General features: G+C 33.0%; 1 protein-coding gene across 1 annotated transcript in view; it reads left to right on the forward strand.

Moving 5' to 3' along the window:
• Mmp16 (matrix metallopeptidase 16) overlaps window positions 1-19,477 on the forward strand; it is a 271,651-nt gene that overhangs the window by 122,056 nt on the left and 130,118 nt on the right. The window contains exons 2-3 of the mRNA XM_047520914.1: window positions 8,258-8,406; window positions 17,692-17,814. Coding sequence (XP_047376870.1) covers window positions 8,258-8,406; window positions 17,692-17,814 — 272 coding nt within the window. The remainder of the gene's footprint in view (window positions 1-8,257; window positions 8,407-17,691; window positions 17,815-19,477) is intronic.

Genomic DNA, 19,477 nt, shown 5'->3' on the forward strand with positions numbered 1-19,477 from the left:
AGCAGCCTAAACTCCCATTCCAGATAAAACTGGAGTCTAAGACTCAATGAGGAAGAAGGAAAGGTGAGGGATGGTTCCTGTTAATCAACTTTAACAGATACCACAAATTATCAGAGTATAAAGAGAAGAGGTGTATTTGTTTTATCTCCCAGTTTTGGAGGTTTCAGTCCCTGGTGGCCTGCTGTTTTTGAGTCAGTGGGGAGGCAGCACATCATGGCAGTAGCTCATGGCACAACCGAGTCTGATTGCATTAGCCAGGACACAAAAGAGAGGAATAGGAAAGGACTGGGGACCCAATATCCCTTTCAAAGGGACACCCCCAATTACCAGAGGTCCCCACAGAAACTGCTCCTTTTAAAGTTTCTGCCACCTTCCATAATGCCATGGGCTGGAGATTAAGTCTCAAACACATGAACCTTTGGAGGCCCACCCTCTATTTTTTATTTAAATAGTATGATTGAAGAGTGATCACAGATGGTACTTATTTTTAGGAAAGATAACCAGGGAGAATATAAATGCAATTGAATAGCAATGTCAAGATGAAAAAACAGAAGTACTGTGAAAGAATAAAGTGTGAAGAAATGATGAATGGCAAAGAAGGTTTCAGTGGTTTTTTTAAACTATAAAACTGAAATGGCCTTAAGTGAAATATTCTAGAATAGAAATAAGAATATTAATTGTGATGACCAAATCAGGCTGTGCAAATCTTCCTGTGGAAGTAGGAGTTGGTGTTACACCTGAATATATGCAACCCAGCTTCTTACAGTTCTGTGATGTAAAATGAGATGTTTGCATAAAAACTGAACACTCTTGGTTATTATGGATGCTTTCAGACTGTTTGCCCTTATTTTCAAATGTGAATGGGGTTGTCTAGGTCATCCTAGCACATGGACTGACTGCTAGGTCTCTTCTTTGCTTAAAGGTAGTCTAGAATGACAAGCAAGCTTGGGTCTGGTCGGATCTATTCCCATTCTGATTTCTTCTCTTCCTGTTGGGGTATCTTTAGGCAAGTTACTTAATCTTTCTGGAGTTTTATTCTTTCATTTGTAAGACAGAGATTATGGTAGTTATTTTAGGAATTTATTGTAAAATTAAAGATAATGTACATATATAGCCTGGTGGTAAAGGCATGGTAGCAGTTGCTGTTCTTATCAACACCTGTTGGGGGTGGGACCAACATTAATTTTGACCAAAGAATAAACTGTAACAGGTAACAGATTTGAGACAAAATCATGAATAGCTCAGAAGTCATCCTAAGAAATCGTTTTAACAGGCTTTAACTGTCATAGTAAGACAGAATCTAATATCTAGCTATTGATAAACTGTCTTATCCCTTTCTGGAGAGTCAGTATAACCCATTGGAAAGAATTTAAGGAAGTAGGTTTCACTTTTTAAAGTTCAGTACCTTCATACTATCTAATCTGCAATTTCCACATTTTGAACTGTACCTAACAATCAGATTTGTTTAACATGCAACATCTTTTATTTATATTTATGAACAGATGTACTAAACATTATGTTTTATACTTAAAATAGAAATATTAAGTTGACTTAAGGGTGACATAAATTTTCTAAAAAAATTTTTTTTGTTTTATGAATTGCATTTACATTTGTACATTTTACATTTGTACATTTCATTGGAACATTTTGCATACATACATTGTGTGTTCTAAATGAGATTAATTATTTTTGCTCTTATTAGAAAATTGTTGAGAATTCTGTGATTGACTTTACTTCCTTCTTTTTTACAATGTTTATTTAACACTTCAAAATACAGTAATTTCAAAATCAGTTTATTGCTAATTGTCATCTTAAAAATTGCTGTAGCAAAAAAGATATCTGACAATGATAAACAAAACTAGAAAATTTGCATTATTAGGTAATTGTGAATCTTTAGTTTCATGTTATGATCCTACCCATCAATTATGTAATGATTTTTGGTAAAATTCAACTGGCAAATTATCTTCCCTGGTATCTATCAGTTATTCCAAAAAACTAATCAGAAGGTGTTGAATTTTCAATTTTTTAAAGTGGTCTTAAAATCCACCAAAACTATCCTTTTGGAAGATTATTTTAAAATTCTCTTGCCAAAATTTTAAAGTAAAACATCATGAGAGAGTTTTAAATAGATCATGATATTATAACTGTGTGATCAAAATTTTATGGTATGATGGGAACATTTTAAAACATCCATCCTTAAAATACCCATTGTGTCTGTTTCCCTCAAAAGCAGCCCTTTTCTCTTGCATTCCTAGCACGTCACTGTTATCTTGATGGGAAAGATTAAGTTTTTTATTTCCCATATCCCAGAATAGCTATTGAGTAGCATACTATTTGCAGCTACTTGTCTTCACAGAAGAGAGCAACGCTTTTCTCTTTGTAACACAAAAAACAATGAAGTTTGACATCTCCTTTAAGTGCTTTGCCATGAGCTAGCAAGCAAACTTCTATGTAGTATAAAATGTTTTCTTGTTCATAGTCCATCATATTTTATAGTATTATTGAGATATCTGTTTTTTAAGATAATATCAACCATAAATCCACTTAACCTGGCACAGAAGAATTACCATATGTTGTTCTGTGGTGGAATCAGACTGGCTATAGTAATGAGGACAATGCCAACCAGTCTACATTGTGAAGTCCCATCTCCTCCCTCAGGACACCTGGTAGAACATAGGGGAAAAATGAATGTTGAAGACTGATTACAGTAAGGGCATTAAGGTCAATCTGGATAGTAAACAAAAGTAAATATTTTATTTTATTTTAGATTTCATAACGTGTTCATAGATGTATGTGTGCATATGTGCATGATGTAAAAAATGTTTGTACATTTCATTGGAACATTTTGCATACATACATTGTGTGTTCTAAATGAGATTAATTTTTTTTTGGTGTTGATGCAGATGAATTTGCTCCAGAACATAAAGGCAGGTCGAGTCCATAATTCATCTACTTGACTCAGGTTCATGTACACACCTTTTAGAAAATTCACATTGTTAACTAGGTGTGGTGGTGCAGGCCTGTAATCCAAGTGACTCAGTAGGCTAAGACAGGAGAATCCCAAATTTGAGTACAATCTGGGCAACTTAGCGAGACTCTGTCTCAAAATATAAACTAAAAAAGGGGCTTGGGAATAGAACACCCCTGGTTTCAGTCCCCAGATTTGTGGGGGACTTTAGCATTTTGGGTTTGCAAGGTGATCATGATATAAAGTAGAATTGTGTCAATGATATTTTAAGTAGTTTTTGGTTTTTTTTTTTTTTTTTTTTTTGTGGTGGGTGGTACCGGGGATTGAACTCAGGGGCACTGAACCACTGAGCCACATCCACAGCCCTGTTTTGTATTTATTTAGAGACAGGGTTTCATTGAGTTGCTTAGCACCTCACTGTTGCTGAGGCTGACTTTGAACTTGAGATCCTCCTACCTCAGTCTCCTGAGCCACTGAGATTACAGGCATGTGCCACCATGCCCAGCTTAAGTAGTTTTTTTATTTATTTGTTTTTGCATAAACATCATGAGCATTGTGGTATCATATGCATAGGCTGCTATTACTTGCTACTTGTTGTGATATGTTTTTTTTCTTTTTGGGGTCATATTTTGTATGGGGGAGCATGTGTGTTCACGCTAAACATACTTAGGAAATCTAAACACACCAAGGAAAAACCAGTAAAGACAGAAAAGGAAGCAGACTGTGATAGTCCTCTGTATCTTTCCAGAACAAGGACCAGCTCATGATGAAATTGCAATTAAAGGTGATACTGGTTTTTAATCACTGGATTCACTGGATGTCAGCCATTATTGTTTAGGGATTTTGCTCTCACAGTTGTTAAATACAAAGTGCAGTTTACTTTTATGCAGAGTGGACAAACTCTCCCCAGCCTTTACACCCTAAGTTTTTCATTTCTTTTATAAATGAGAGATTTTCAAGTTGAGGAAAGAAAAAAGAAAAAAAAAAAAAAGTACTGACATGATTGTCATCACGACTTGTACTTATTAATGAGGCAGCTGGTTTCCTGTCTCCTTGACCAAATAACAGTTGCCTCTTGATTGATGAGATGACTGGTGGAATAGCTTTTGATCCTTCTACTGTTTTATTTCCAGTTTAAGAAGCCATTTAATAGACAGTAAAATTTCTAAATGAATTGAATTCTATATATGCAATTTCATACACTGATTCATTCATGGTGGGCATTGGATGGTGATTTAGAGCCCATTTAGATTTTTGAATGAAGAGAAAGGCTAATTTCTGCCTCGTTAACTTATTCCATGAATTTTCAATTTAACCAATTCTAAATGACTACTTCTACATCAGTTTAATTTTTTGGTTAATAGGTAGTTATAATTCATATTTATAGTCTCTTTTCAGACCAGAAAATGTAGACCCTAAATCCTGCTGTTATTTATAACCAGTGAACATATATTATTTCAGGGGAAAATATCTGAAGCTTTTGCCTACTTTGCTGATGATACCACAAAATAGAGTAGTAATCAGTTTTTAGTTGTTAATTTTAGTTTATGATAGAACTTAACAAATTTGTGTAAAAGGAAATTAACTTTTTACAACATCAAGAACTTATCTATTAAAAATGCATTCTTTTGGTTTTATTTCAAGAAAGTCAGTTAATTATATCAGGGTATTAACCATTATAGATTTAAATATTTTTGTCAGTATGTTAAAGTTTGATATGAAGTGAGGAATTTTTAAAAATCATTTCTCAAAATAATAAAAATGTTTATGTGATCATGTAAATAGAAATGATTTGTATTAAATAAGTGCTATAAAACATTTATCACCACTCTCCTTTGATTCAATAGAGAGCGCTATGCTTTAGATCAGGGGAACTGGGTATAAGGAACTTGTATTTGCCATATCACATCTTAGCTGGAAATGAACTTCACTTGCCAATAACCTGAAATAAATGACTGAGCCACAAATGGACATTGTGAACTGACATAGTGATTTTTCAAGTTAAATAAAATTTCCAAACCATCCCTCCTTATACTTCCCTCCAGTGATTTCTATAATTGCTAAAATGCATCCTTTCCAACCCTAATAAATTCAGTTAAATCATATATGCTTATTTATTTTATTTTGAAGGATGTCTGAACACCTTGCAATTATTCAGGGTCATCATTATAAAATGTGTTCTCTCTATATATTTTATCTTGTCAGAGGAAAATTTTTAAATTGTTCTCACATACGTGATTCATCTCAACAAATGAATATGGTAGCTTTCTATTAAGGCATTGACGGACTTATTATCTTCAAAGATCAAAGAAAAAAATTTAAATGAAATTTAATAAAATGCTTACATTTACTCTTAATCATGTGAACTACTAATATCTGCTTTTTATAAATGGTTTTCAGGATGCTGCTTAATATGTGTGAATGACTGAGTTCATTTGAGTTTTTGCCGTATAAAACATGAAATATTACTGACAAAGATGTTTCTTTAGTAGACATTGCTGAGATTTTGTGTGTCTGCTACTCCCTGTCACTACAATCTAATAATGGCAATATCTATTGGCACAGCATTTAATATTTAACTCTTTACCTTTTATTGCTTGATACATCTCTTTGCTCTGCTGAGAACAGCAGTATTCTGGTTGTTCCTTCAATTGAATAATCTCTAAGGGCAGGAAATTAGTTTTGTCCACAAGATAACAACATATTTGAATGAGTTAGCGATACAGGCAGTAATTCAGGGTTAGATTTTGTAGCTCCTTTTGAGGTACCAAGGTTCTGTGTACTAGTGGTAATGAAATGGATTAAGTCCCAGGTAGTACAATGAGTCAAGGTTTTCCTTGAAGAAACTTATTTGTCCCTTGATAATTTTCAGTGCTTTTAAATACACATGTCAATCCAGTGAGTTCAATAAAACAAAAGAAACAAGACAGTTTTAGCATTTGTTGAAAACAGGGATATATTTCAAATAACAACATATGAGGATGGATGTCTATAGTAAAATCTATTATATATTATATATATCTATGAATACACATACCCACGTATATATTTTTAAATGTATTTCTATGAATAGGAAATGATAGAATAAATGCCAAATTACTGTCCTTGGACAGTAGAAGATTAGAAGTAAGAAGTGAGGTATACAAATATTACTTTGTAGATTTTTTGTTAAATAAGATTATGTTTGTATTTTAGTAGAAATTTTCCTGGATGACAAAATTATGACATCAATTGTTAGCCAGGAAACAAACTTTAACCATAAAAATTGTAGCTCTCATAGCTTTCCTATTATTTTACAATTAAAAAGAATTACCCACTTCTAATTCATTTTGAGAAAGTCTTTCATGATAAACAACATAATGTGAAATAGAACTTGAAGAAAAATTGAAATTAATTTTTTATTGAATCATTTGTTTGGAAGGCTAAGGAATAATCAAATATATATTTTCTAGAACATGCTACTTTTTCATTATATACTTGCATTTATGTATTTTTATAGTCTATGTGTATATAAATCAAAGGGTTTATTATTAATGGTTTTCTCTTTACTGTCCTCATAAACATAATTGCCAGTAGCTTAGCACCCAGCAGTAACCTAGCAACAAATCAGCTCTCCAGCAAGTAAGAAATGAATGCAAATTGTTATGGAAAATTATTGTTTAAGAATATTGACACATGTATATTATTAAAATCTTCTAATTTTGAGAAATTATGTGACTATAGGAATTAAAGTTCATATTGAATAATATTGCCTGCCTCCTTCATTCAGAAATAAAATGGAATCTGTTTGAGACTGCACCAATATTAATTAGGTAACAACATACCGTTTTCCCTGGCAGCTTGTTCGTTACAGAGATGAGTGTGTTGGCATGCTTTTGCTGTGTGGGAGATGAGTTTACTAGATTGAGTTTCACGGGTAAACTTTCTTGATATCTCTTAAATACTTTTAGAATGTATTTACTTTCCAGGGGTTATTTCTTGATACAGTATTTTTAGATATCACTTTGTGTTTTACATTTTGAAATTTTGATATATTTAATATTAGCTCTTACGATGGAATTTAGTTTATTTGTCATTTGTTTTCACTGGGTAAATGACATTCCTGTGCTGTGATTATAACTTTATAAAGGAAGAATATCAGTTGTCAGAGAAAAGTTGAAATTCCATAGGATCACCATATTTGTGACAAATAGACCTAGATAGAGAGAGAAATGCACAGGTGAATATCTTTCACTAAATAGTATTGTAACTAGTTGGTACTTATCATTTTGACAGGTAGTTCATGGCACTTTAATAAATCTTAGCACCCACAAGAAGACTGAGGAAAAGGACAGTAGGTTGGGGTATGAGCTGAACATGTGATCACACATTTAAAAGAAATGCATAAAGTTGTAAAAAAATTTGCTCCCCGTTGGACATTTGTTTCCTTTAGAAAATGCCCCAAGTTTTCTGTTACTTTTAAAATCTAATTTTAAGAACTTTTAATTCCTGCCCCAGACATTAGTGGAATGTGAAGTCTACTCATTTCTTTATCTCACATTCTCCCAGATCTCGTCACCAGGGAAGGGGGAGATATATCAAGAGACCCTTAGAGAGATCTATACATACACAATGAGATAATTGGGTTTGAGATATATGTGAAAAGTTTGGCTACTTATGTGATTTTGACTGGGGTGAATCACAAGAAAGGAAAAAAGGAAGAACTGAGAGAAAAAAAGAAATATTGTTTCCATGAAAAACTTTCCTATCCTTGGAGTTACCTAGCTATAATTGTATAGTCTTGGATGGGAGAAACATATGCAAGGTTTCATGATGGAATAACATGGTTTATCTGTAAAGATGCTACTCATCTCAACTGTAGTCACTGGTCAATTGTTCAGGTAAATAGTTTTTTAGATGTGGCATATGCATATTAGCTGCCCCTTCCAGCAAAGATGTGTACATTACTGAGAAAATATACCTTTCATTTTGACAGATTGAGGCCCTGGAGCTCAGGGCCTTATTTTTTCTCCCATTGTTTAGTATACTACTTTATATGCTATATGCTTGCAAGAAATGGTTAATTTGTTTTCAATCAGATTTTTAGGTTTATTAGAAAGATCCAGAACAACTACTAAATTTATATTAAAATAGTCGAAGTTATATATGTTACAAGGAAATCAAACAAATAATGTAAACCCTCATGGAAGAAATAAAATTTACCAGTCTATTATAGGTGTAAATTAATGACCAGAACATTATTGTTAAATTGTAAAGTTGATCTAAAAGAAACTGTACTTGTTATTGCAGGTTTGGTTACAAAAGTACGGCTACCTCCCACCAACTGACCCCAGAATGTCGGTGCTGCGCTCTGCAGAGACCATGCAGTCTGCCCTAGCTGCCATGCAGCAGTTCTATGGCATTAACATGACAGGAAAAGTGGACAGAAACACAATTGAGTAAGTAATGGCATCCATACTCCTTTCCTTTTTGGTCCTCGAGCCAAACTAAGTAGTCTCGAAATCTTTACATGAACTCCAGCAACCACTAATGGAATAATTTGTCTCATTAACTTTTCTTTGAAATTTGTCCTGTTTTTAACTCCAGTCCTCTGAGATTTCATACATTATTTAAGGTCCAAAGTCAACTTTACTCACCTGATCTTATCAACACATTTTCAAAACAGGAAAAAAAATACAAAGAGTCCAAGTAGGTTTATGGTCGAAGCTCCTACAAGAAGTGACAATGAATAATAGAACTTTTGTATAACTAGTAAGAGTATTCTGTGCACATATCTCCCCAAATCTCTATTAAGTGGTATTGTGATAATCACTTCATATAGGCCATATGGAAATATTTACATGGAAATTGGGAAATGATTTAGATCAGGTCTCCTTTTGGGTGGGAAGGGCAGTGTCAGTGGGCTAGTTATTGATTGTTTACTAAATCCTCACTGGTGACAGTTTCCCAAATGAGATAAATCAAGTAAGGGTTTTTATTAGAAAGTCTCTAAATTTCTTAACAAGGGACTTCTTCTTACCCTTTAATAAATTTTTTTATTTTATTGATTGATTCATTAATCATTCCTTTATTTATTTATGAAACAGTAACTCTTTACTGGGCACTTTTTTTTCTGTGAAAGAAACTTCATCAGGTTCAGGAAACATGAGATCTTTGTCAAAGGAACTCTGTTGTGTGCATAGCTACACAGTCACAAACTATTTTGCCAGAGGCACAGAGTAAGTTCTGTAATATTAGAAAGCAGCTTTATTGTTTCTGGATAGCAAAGGAGGAAGTAATTAATTTTCAGTGGAGAAAAAAAATCGTTTGTGTTCTTAGAGCCCTTAATACTCACAAAGTGAATCTATTTCTGTTATTTAGGTTGATGATCATACATCAGCCTCCACAATAGGGAAAGATATTTTTCTCCCTACTTTTCTCAAATGAAGGAACTGAACGTCAAAGGCTGAGTCAAGTCCAGAATAGCTGCAGAACCCAGGTCTTTTGTCATTTACTCTGAGGAACTTGCCCTGCTGTGTCCCTCAAGAAATAGCACATTTATTTTTCTTTTTAAACCTTAAATGCATGGGCTATCTGGGCTCGGAATTTGACACCTCAAACTAATTTAACATATAATTCTGAAATTTGATTTTGCTATATAATGCTAATAACCTATTGTTAATCAATGCATTTCTAGTTCATCAAGATTGGAAAACACAATAAAGTCTTTAAAATTAAATTTCAAAGTAATTTGAAAAAATAAATATATTGCCTCCTCTAACACTTTGAAGAAATGCATAACTATTACCTTTGATCTATACCTTAACAAAATGAAATCTGGAATAAATATAACACATTCTACGATAATTAGAAAGTAGATATCAGTATTGGGAATAAAGTTTTGATCTTTCAGAGCTGCTGACCGCTAATCATTGTAATTTTTTCTTAATGGTGTCATATCAAACTTTCATTTTGAGCCGCAATGACCCCTCGTCCTTTTTAATAGGCAAAAACCTCCAGATAGTCATGTGTTTGGTTGCTATATATACTACAGATTTTCATTTAATTTTTATTCTTCACAACATTTTACAAAGTGCTCCAGACAACTTTCTGGTTACCTAATGCTTCACTTTCTTAGAAAATGACATAGTTTTGAAAAATACAAATAAATTGAGGATTTAGAAAACAAAGTAAATTGTTTGAATGTCCAATGTGACTAGTACTAGAATAATAAGGAAGTATTTAGTACCTTTACTAGACATTGAAATTGAGAGACCCACCCAACAAAGCTGGCATCTGTTTCTAGTCTTGGACACTGGAAGTATTCAAGATAGGTAGATTTGATTTCCTGGAAAGAAAAAGAGAAAAGAGAAAGATCTCTGTCAGGTCATAATAAAAGAGCAATGTGTGCAGGACTTATTTGGGTCCTTCACGTGGAAAGGGATCTGAACAATTTTTTGCTTTCTGGCAGAAGATAGAAAACATGGAGGTACAGAGAAGGACAGGGTCTTCTCTAGGTAGAGTATGGCTTAGATTCCAAATCAGGAGAGATGATGGTATCGGTGCACAGGAGTTAAAGCAAAATTTCTGTGATAGAATTTTAGAAAAAGATCAACTCAATGGACAAACCTTGATTTAAAACCAAAGGAGTTTAGTTGCTTGTTTATTAGTTTTGGGTGGACTTCGTGTATGTTTATTTTAACAAAACCTCATTCTAATTCAGTTTTGGGGTTTTGTGTTTGTTTCTTTGTTATTTAAATTACTAATGCATCTTTCCCTTTAGAGAGTGTTAGGCCTGGCAGGTAAACCCACAGATTCTTTGTTATTCCCTTCTCATTTTCCCTTCTTTCCCTGCCATGCCTCCTCTGCTACTGAGTCTGCTTGAAATTTACCCTCATCATCACTCCAACTATAACCCTGTGGCTTCATTTGCCTCCTGCCTGTTTTTTCCACTGAAGCATCTCTACTCTTGAGATGTTATTGCTTGGGTTACTCAGATCAATTTAGTGTGCTATTTTGGGAAGTATAATCAACATAATCATGCTATTAAAGCAATTGTTCTTTGGTAATCTCAAGTGAATGTATGGTAACAATACATACTGAAATTGAATGCTATTGCTTTACATAATCAAATTATAAGGTATGAATTTTCTATCCGAGCCTTATTACATAGATAGATTACAGGTATAGACCCAAAATTATTTCTCAGTATAAAAATAATTTCAGACTCTATACACTCTTTTCTAATTTTAGAGTCTTTTTCAAAATCACTTGTTTATAAATTAAATAATTATATGCTGCTTTGGCAGACAGACATGTGGTACATTTAATCCATAATTTGTGGGTAATTAAAAGTGATGATTACAATTGTGGTAAGCCCTATATCACTTTGATGAAATTAAGTCTTTCCATGCAACACATTTAATGTTTCAAGCAACATTTGAGGTACCCCAAATGGCATATTATATTCCTTTTATATCAGTAAGCACTGGTGTTGGAAAGATAATAATAAATATTTATTCCCCACCAAAAATGAATTCATTAGCTTATGTTGCAATGTTCCTTTTAAATTACGGGTTCATTGACTGAGCTTTGTCAGCAAATCTACAAAGCTCAGTATTAAAAAACTATGCTATGCATTAAAAAGGTATTCACAAAGAGAGAAAAAATAACAAGGCAATAAGGAAAAATGAGTCTGATATGTTTTTATAATGCTAATAGTAATTTTAAAATTTCGGTTTATTTTTCATGAGTATGGTGGTATGTAGTTAATCATGCTTGGTGTAAGATTATTTCTCAAAGTGATAAATCTTCCTTTTTCAGATTCTTCCACAGATACATGCATATGTGTCTGTGTTCTGATATATTGTATAATCTGAGTAAGTCTTCAGTTTATTCAAACTATGACCAGAAATTATACTTAATTGAAACTAACTTAACACTGATTAAGTAGCTTTTTTTGGAAAATTATGAACCTACAGAGGCTTTAATTTGAATTAATTAGAAGTTTTATCAAACTTCTAATTTGATAATAGAGATATTTATATAACAAGATACAACAAGAACCACGATATTTTGGCTTAATTATCAATATGTTTCATGATTTCTATCCTTTTGTCTAAAGAATTAACAAATCAATACTCTATCTTTTCTTTCAACTTAGACATAAATGAAGTGTCCTTCAATAATAAAGGGTTTTTATTTCTGACTATATTAATGGTACTCAAACACTATGACATTATAGGATAGGTCCATCCTCAGTTTGGTAGCTAGAGAAACTTGACTGGCAGCTAAATAGAGAGACCTTAGATTCCATTCTGAAAGGTGAACAGTGAAGGCAGAGTAAGAGCAGACACTGAAAGAACTTTTGTTCTCAGAGAGGCTCATAATGGCTTAATCCATTTCTTTTCTGTACTCAGGTGTTCAAGGACTTTAACTTTGCACTTTCAGCTTTGTGAATCACATGTGTATCCATGCAGGCAGTTAAAGAGTTGATAGAAAAAAGAAGCTCTGGACCAGAATGAACTGTCAGTCATCAACATTTTGAACTTTAAGTGAATTTGCTTACAATTCTCATGAATTATAACTTTGTGAAAACAAAGAAAATTTAAGAATAGTTCAAGTAATAAAAAGAAACATATTTAAACATTTCTAGAAACATCTAAGGAAGAACTAGAAGCAGAAGCTACTACTCTTACCTTTAACTAAAATTTGGGGAATCTGAAGGATGAAACCATGTCTAACCTACTGTTATTTTTTTTTTTTTTCTTAGAGTAGTAATTGATAAGGAACAAAATATGGTTTGGGAAGTCATTTTTTCTTTCTTCTCTTGGTAAAGGTGGGAATATGTACAATGAGCTGCTGTGTGGTATGACTCCAACTGGAGTGGTGGCCTCCACAGTGCATTCTGTCCCAGTGCTGCGTGCTTGCAGCACCATTCAGGACCATCAGGTATACTGACTCCAACTCTGACGCTCCTCCTGGAACCATGCAGTTGGTGACCCTATGTGTTTGCCACAAAAGTCCAACTCATTAAAAAAATGTTTTATTGAAGTTAACAGATGCTTCATATGCAAAGTGTCTATACATACACTACAAATGTACAAATGTGCTTACAGCTTATGGCTACTTTATTTACATAAAACAGGAAAGTGTAGATATTGGATCTCTTCTAGTATCAAAGTACCAGACGATCCCTGTTCTGCATGACATAAAATGCTGTGTGTTAAGTTACAGGTCAACATGAGCTGAAACTGATTGGTTTTTGTATACAGTTATTGTAGCTGCTGTGTGTTCTACTATTAATTTGTCTACTCCTGATATTTGTAAATTATTTATAATTATTATAAATTAATAGTAGCAGTTATTATCTTTTAGACACTATCCTGAGTATTTCACATGATTTAACTAATTTGATCCTTACAGAAACTCAGTAAGGGAAGTAATATTATCATCTCCCCTACACAGATGAGGAAACTGAGTCATAGAATGCAATCAGTGATCTGACTAATGTCACAGGGCTAGTGAGTCTGCAGAAGCAGAGTGGACACCCCTGCAGTAAAAATCACTACTCTCAACTTTTTCACTCCTCTCACAACACTGATTTTAGATTTTTTTCTTTTTAAGTTGAATTAATTTAAATGAAGACATTAATGATCTGCCCAATAGTTAAAAGTGCATTGGTCCCAAAACCGTAAGTCAATATTGCAAATCAGTGTATTTATGCAAAGTGGGGTTGTGCTATTATTTACACTTTGATATTATGAATTAACTTTCTCATTGCTCACACTCTGCTCCCCTGTCCTTTCCCTATGTCTTTGCTTTGGAATGCCAAATTAAAATCCCCCTAATGAGTCAGTAAAGAAGCATACCTTTATTAGCTGCAAGTTGCCACACAATGTGTTTGATCAAAGACACTTAGTAAGCACTGTCTAAAAATAATACAGAAAAAGTGGCAATCAGATTTTGCTAGTTACTAGCTGGTAATGAATAAATAAATAAAGATATACACCCATAGCTTGTTGTGTGTGTGTGTGTGTGTGTGTGTGTGTGTGTGTACCTCCCATATTAATTCCTGCTTCTTTTATGTTTTATGCATGGGTATATGTGGGATTTACTAAGTGGATATTTGCTACAAATATTTGTGAGTTTAACAGAGTCTTCTCAACTTGACCAACCTTCATTAAAAATTATTTGTATTGTTATTTGATGTTAGATTATGCCTGCCATTGTGTTTATTTTTTGCATAATGTTATGGTTATTTCTAGCACTTAAGTCATCTACTTCAAGATTTAGCTTTATGTAAAAGTGTTCATATTATGTCCATATAATAAGCATTTTTTTCAAGACACAGAGCTGGAAAGAGTTATAAAGTTTTTAAGAAACGTACAAGATAATGGGGAGATCAATATCTTCAAAAAGACTTGTAGACTTGGTTCATTTGTTTCCTGTTGTTTATTGGAGATTTCACTGAGCACTGTCCTCATTCTGGGGTCCTTTCCTCCATTCACAAGTCACTCAAAGATAGAGACAGATACATATGAATCAGAATGCACAGTGCATTATCTGTGGCATTGGGATAGTGAACTGTACCTGCGTGAGGTGAATATGAAGAGTGACTTGGGTTCTTAGGGTTAGTAAGGAGGAAAGGTTACTCCAGATAGAGGTCACAGAAAACAAAACAAGAAGTTGTTGATTCTGTAGAAACTGAGTGAACCTTAGGAAGTAGGGAGACAGGAAACGCCCTCCCTATGTAGGCCTGAATTGGATTTTTTCTATGAAGGCATTTCACATTCAGCATATAGAGAGCACATTTTTGCTTTGGGAAGATTTTCCACTAACAGTGAGAAGGAAGTCAGTGATGGAGTGAGATAAAAGAGATATTTAGAGGTAGAACAGACATCATGATTGATTGTGTGTGAGGAGAGCATAGTGGAGGATTTTGCCTGGATATCTAGTGTGGGCATTAGAGGTGTTTAGCTTTCACCCAAGATAAGACATTAAATGACATGGTACAAGTTTGGGGTGGAAAATTATAATTTTTCTTTTCCTGACATGTAATATTAGAGATGATGAATAGGATATCTAGCTGGAGATGTGAGAGCATTTATTCCAGGTCTCCCTTGGAATCCATGGGGGATTGCTTCTAGAACCCCTGCAGATACCAAAATCTGGAGATAATCAAGTGTCTTACTTTAAAGGTAAACTCTTTGCACATAACCTACACATATCTTCTTGTATACTTTAAATTATTCCTAGATTACCTAGAATACCAGTACAATGAATGTATGTACTATCTAAATAGTTGTTAGATTATTGTTTAGGGAATAAGGACAACAAAAAATTTGTACATGTTTGTATAGATGCGAGTTTTTTCGAATACTTTTAGTAATGTAGTTGATTGAATTTGTAGTTATAAGAACCCACAGATATGTTGGGCTGTTATAATTTCTTGTCATGTATATCTTATCTATAAATTAGGAGCTTAGCAAGGAAAGGAGTTCTGCCTTGACCCACTTTTTACCCATTCTTTCATCTTGCCTATATCTTAGTATGTCGTAAAAACTCAGAAATATGAACCAGGATGAAATAAGTAAATGGATGAAGAAATAGTTAGAACACAGGAATATTAGAATTTTATGGGGAAAAATCCTGGGAACTACATTAGGATTTCAGCAGAGATATATATTTAGCACAAGAATTCAATATTTAGTCCTAAAAATTCTGTCCTTTGGAAGATGTTCATATTCTACTGAGAAAACTACCGTGTCCATCATATGCATGAATTTAAATGAAAGTTTGAATTAATTATTTAATTTTTAAATCACTGTCTTCATTTTTAATATTATTTGTATTAGTTTACAAAACATACCTCTTTGAAAATGTTCTTTATCCTGATAAAAATAATCTTATTTTGTCAATTTTATCCAAAATTATTTTTCTCTTCCCAGGCACTTATTTAAATATTATCCTTAACTGAATATAAGTGTCACCACATCACACATTAAGTAAATGTATTCCTATTTTATAATTATATATCATTTATTTCGTAGTACTTTCAGTTAGATAAATAAGTATAAGTACTATCTTAGAAGAATTATATTTTGAGAATATAATTGATGAAATATCCATATATAAGAGCAACTTAAATCATTATAGACACACCATTAATGCTTAATATTTGTTAATTAGATCGGTATCTAGATCTTTAAAATGCATTAAAAATGACCATTTTTTACTTAAAAATCTCTGTGTCCCTATCCATTTATGCAGTGTATATTCACTAAATATCTCTTACATGCTAGGCATTGCACAAGGTACTGGGAATGTGTAGATCCCCTGCCTTGAGTGTTTTGCAGCCAAATGAAATATCTCTCAAACTCAGTGGGTTTGGGAATGCCCTGGAGAGTTAGTTAAAAATAAAAGGTATCCATTCTCACTTCCAGAGAGTTCAATTCCATAGAACAGGATGGTCTCCCAGGAGTTACCATTTGTAAGACATCTCATTTGATTGGGAGACTTTTTAATAAAGGGAAAGGGTGATTTTGTGAAGAAACTATAATGCATTTAAACTCCAGTGGCATTTGTTAAATCTAATGACTGAAATGTCTGCCTTACTGAGGTCAGAATAAAAATGTAGAAACCAAGTGGCATGCTTCTTAAGAAGTAAAAGTCACTATTTCATTGGTACATGAATTTATTGTTATGTTTATAAAAGCAAGTTAACTGATTTATCCAAGTAGCAAGTAAACTAATTCATTTTCACAAAATGGGTACCTTTAAATAGTAATTTCTATATTCAATACCATTTAAAAAGTACAGAAATTGTTAAGCACCTGACAAAATACAGCAAAATTGATTCATTTCCATTTTGTGAATCATATATTACCACGTATATTGAGCATTGACTTTGTGGTTATTAAAGGAGTCAATGAACAGGAAAACCATTTTGTAAGCCACTAAAGGAAAGCTACTCAAAACCATGAAAATCTTTCTCCTTAGACAAGACTTTTAAGAATAGATAGGAAACATAACAATAGTCAAATGAGACTGTGGAAAAGAAGTTAACTACAGTTTCTGAGTAAGTATTCAAAGTAATAAATTGAAAGCAGCATTTAATATTCAAATACAAATGCTTAACTTTATTCATGTGATGTTAATCCTCATAGTTGGAAAAATATTTTTTAAGAATTGAATTTGTTATTAAAGATTCAGAGCAAATAGCTGCTACTGGGAAATTAGAACAATGGTCAAAAATAAAGAAGAAAAAATGTAGAAATGCAAATGTTATTTGAACAAAATTTCACTGTTATTTTTAAGTTAGAAGAGAGTAACACATACTTATTGCCTCCTTGAATTTAAAATTATGTAATAGTCTTTAAAAATTATTAATATTAAAGTTGGGTATTAGTATTATATTAAGAATGATACAGGGACTAATGATTGCCAACATTACACAACTTTTAATAGCAGATTCTACTTTAGCCTATAGTTAGGTGAAAGTGAATTAGAGAGAGGAAAATTATCCAATTATCCAAAGGATGTGAGGTGTAAAGTAGTGATTTTTGATCTTTCCCCCAAAATATGTTACTTGGATTCCAGTTGCAAGGACATTGATGGTTTCCCTTTAGTTTATGGATTGTGTTTTCATTACCACTGTTTCATATTAACCCCTTAATCAATTTCCTTTTGAAATTAATAATTATGATTGCTGGTAAGTAACTGAAACATCATTTTTTTTGCAGCTGGATGAAGAAGCCTCGATGTGGTGTACCTGACCAGACAAGAGGTAGCTCCAAATTTAATATTCGTCGAAAGCGATATGCTTTAACAGGACAGAAGTGGCAGCACAAACACATCACTTACAGGTATAAGAACTTATGGTGAATTTCCTTTTCCCCATATTTTTCACGATTTTTTTTTTTTTTTTTACATTTTGTTTGGTATTTTCTGAACACAGACTACATGTTAACACATAAGTGATATGATGTTATCATAAGGAATTTAAAACTGCAATTGAGAAGAGAATAAATTGTCCATTTGGGGACCTCCTAGACATTCTTGGAAACATTTAGCATACCATCTTTTAGGTTCTTGAATAAATGCCAGTATTCTGAGGAACTCCGAGAAATATTACATCATCTAACAAACAACATATAATCTAAAAAATAAAAAAAAAGTAATTACCATTTAAGCACAATGTCTCTGAATCTATTAATTATCTTTCAATATCAATCTAACCATTTTGATTTTTATTCTTTCGGTAATTGTTCAAGGCGATCATGCTTTTTGCATTGTCTCTACTGATGTAAGTGCTTTCCAGTCTATAGTGAGAGTTGTTGCTAATGGAGAAGTTCATTTTTATTCACCTGTTCATTGAACAACTGCTTCTGAGTTTCAGTATGAACAAAGAACAGTGCTAGGCCCTGGGTATATAGCAATAAATAAAACATGGGAACCTGTTCATTCTCAGGAATTTACAGGCATGCGAAATTATATGAATGTGATACTTTTATGAAAAGTATGGACTAGATGCAAGGCAAATGGAAGCCAGGGTCACCCAATTTATCCTAGAGATTCAGGGAAGGTCTCTTAATAAAATGACATTTTAGCCAAGATTTGTAAAAGGAGAAACCATTTGTTAAAGCAATGGGCAGGAAAAAGGGAGAGGAAATGTCAAGAAACATTTCTACAAATTACATGGTTAGAGAACTTTATAATTATATTCTTTGTGTAAAGAATACCTCATATGCATGTGCTTAAAAATAAAATTTAAAATTCAGTATACTTTTTGTCTACATATTTGGAATGTGTGAATTGAATTTGCTTTTTGTTATTTTGGGAACACTTTTCTATGTTACTTTGTATTCTGTGCTGTCTTCCCAAGTAGTATGACCCTAGATTATTGCTTTATGCAAATGGTTGAAATTATTCCTGCAAATAAGAGAAATCAAAGACAAAAGAGCTTTGAGTCAAGCTCATGAAGTTGGTATTTACCATTATTTAAATTTGTTCATAGAATTTTTTTAACTTAACAAACTTATTCTGCCATCTCTAGAATCTGAACTTCCACAAAACAATTAAGAAAGTATTATGAAGGGCCAGCATACATACCTGTAATCCCAGTGACTGGGGAGGCTGAGGCAGAAGGATCACAAGTTCAAAGCTACCCTCAGCAAAAGCGAGAAACTCCGTGAGACACTGTCTCTGAGCAAAATACAAAATAGGGCTGGAGATGTGGCTCAGTGGTTCAATACCCGGTACTCCCCCACCAAGAAAGAAAATATTATTAAGATTTTTTTAATACTTATCCTTTTTTAAATACTTACCCTTTTTCATGTTCTCTGAGTTTCAGGAATCTGTGATTTGGTCTCTGTCATTAACTTTAGGACCTTCTCAGTAAAAAATTACTTCTGTTGCTTTCTCTCCTCTTCTGATATTCTCATTATGTACCTTATATCTCACAGTTCTTGGATATTCTGTTCTTTTAATTATTTTTCCCTTTACTTTTCTATTTGGGAAGTTTCCATT

The sequence above is a fragment of the Sciurus carolinensis genome, chromosome 1, assembly GCF_902686445.1.
Source record: "Sciurus carolinensis chromosome 1, mSciCar1.2, whole genome shotgun sequence".
In the NCBI taxonomy this organism is placed as follows: domain Eukaryota; kingdom Metazoa; phylum Chordata; class Mammalia; order Rodentia; family Sciuridae; genus Sciurus; species Sciurus carolinensis.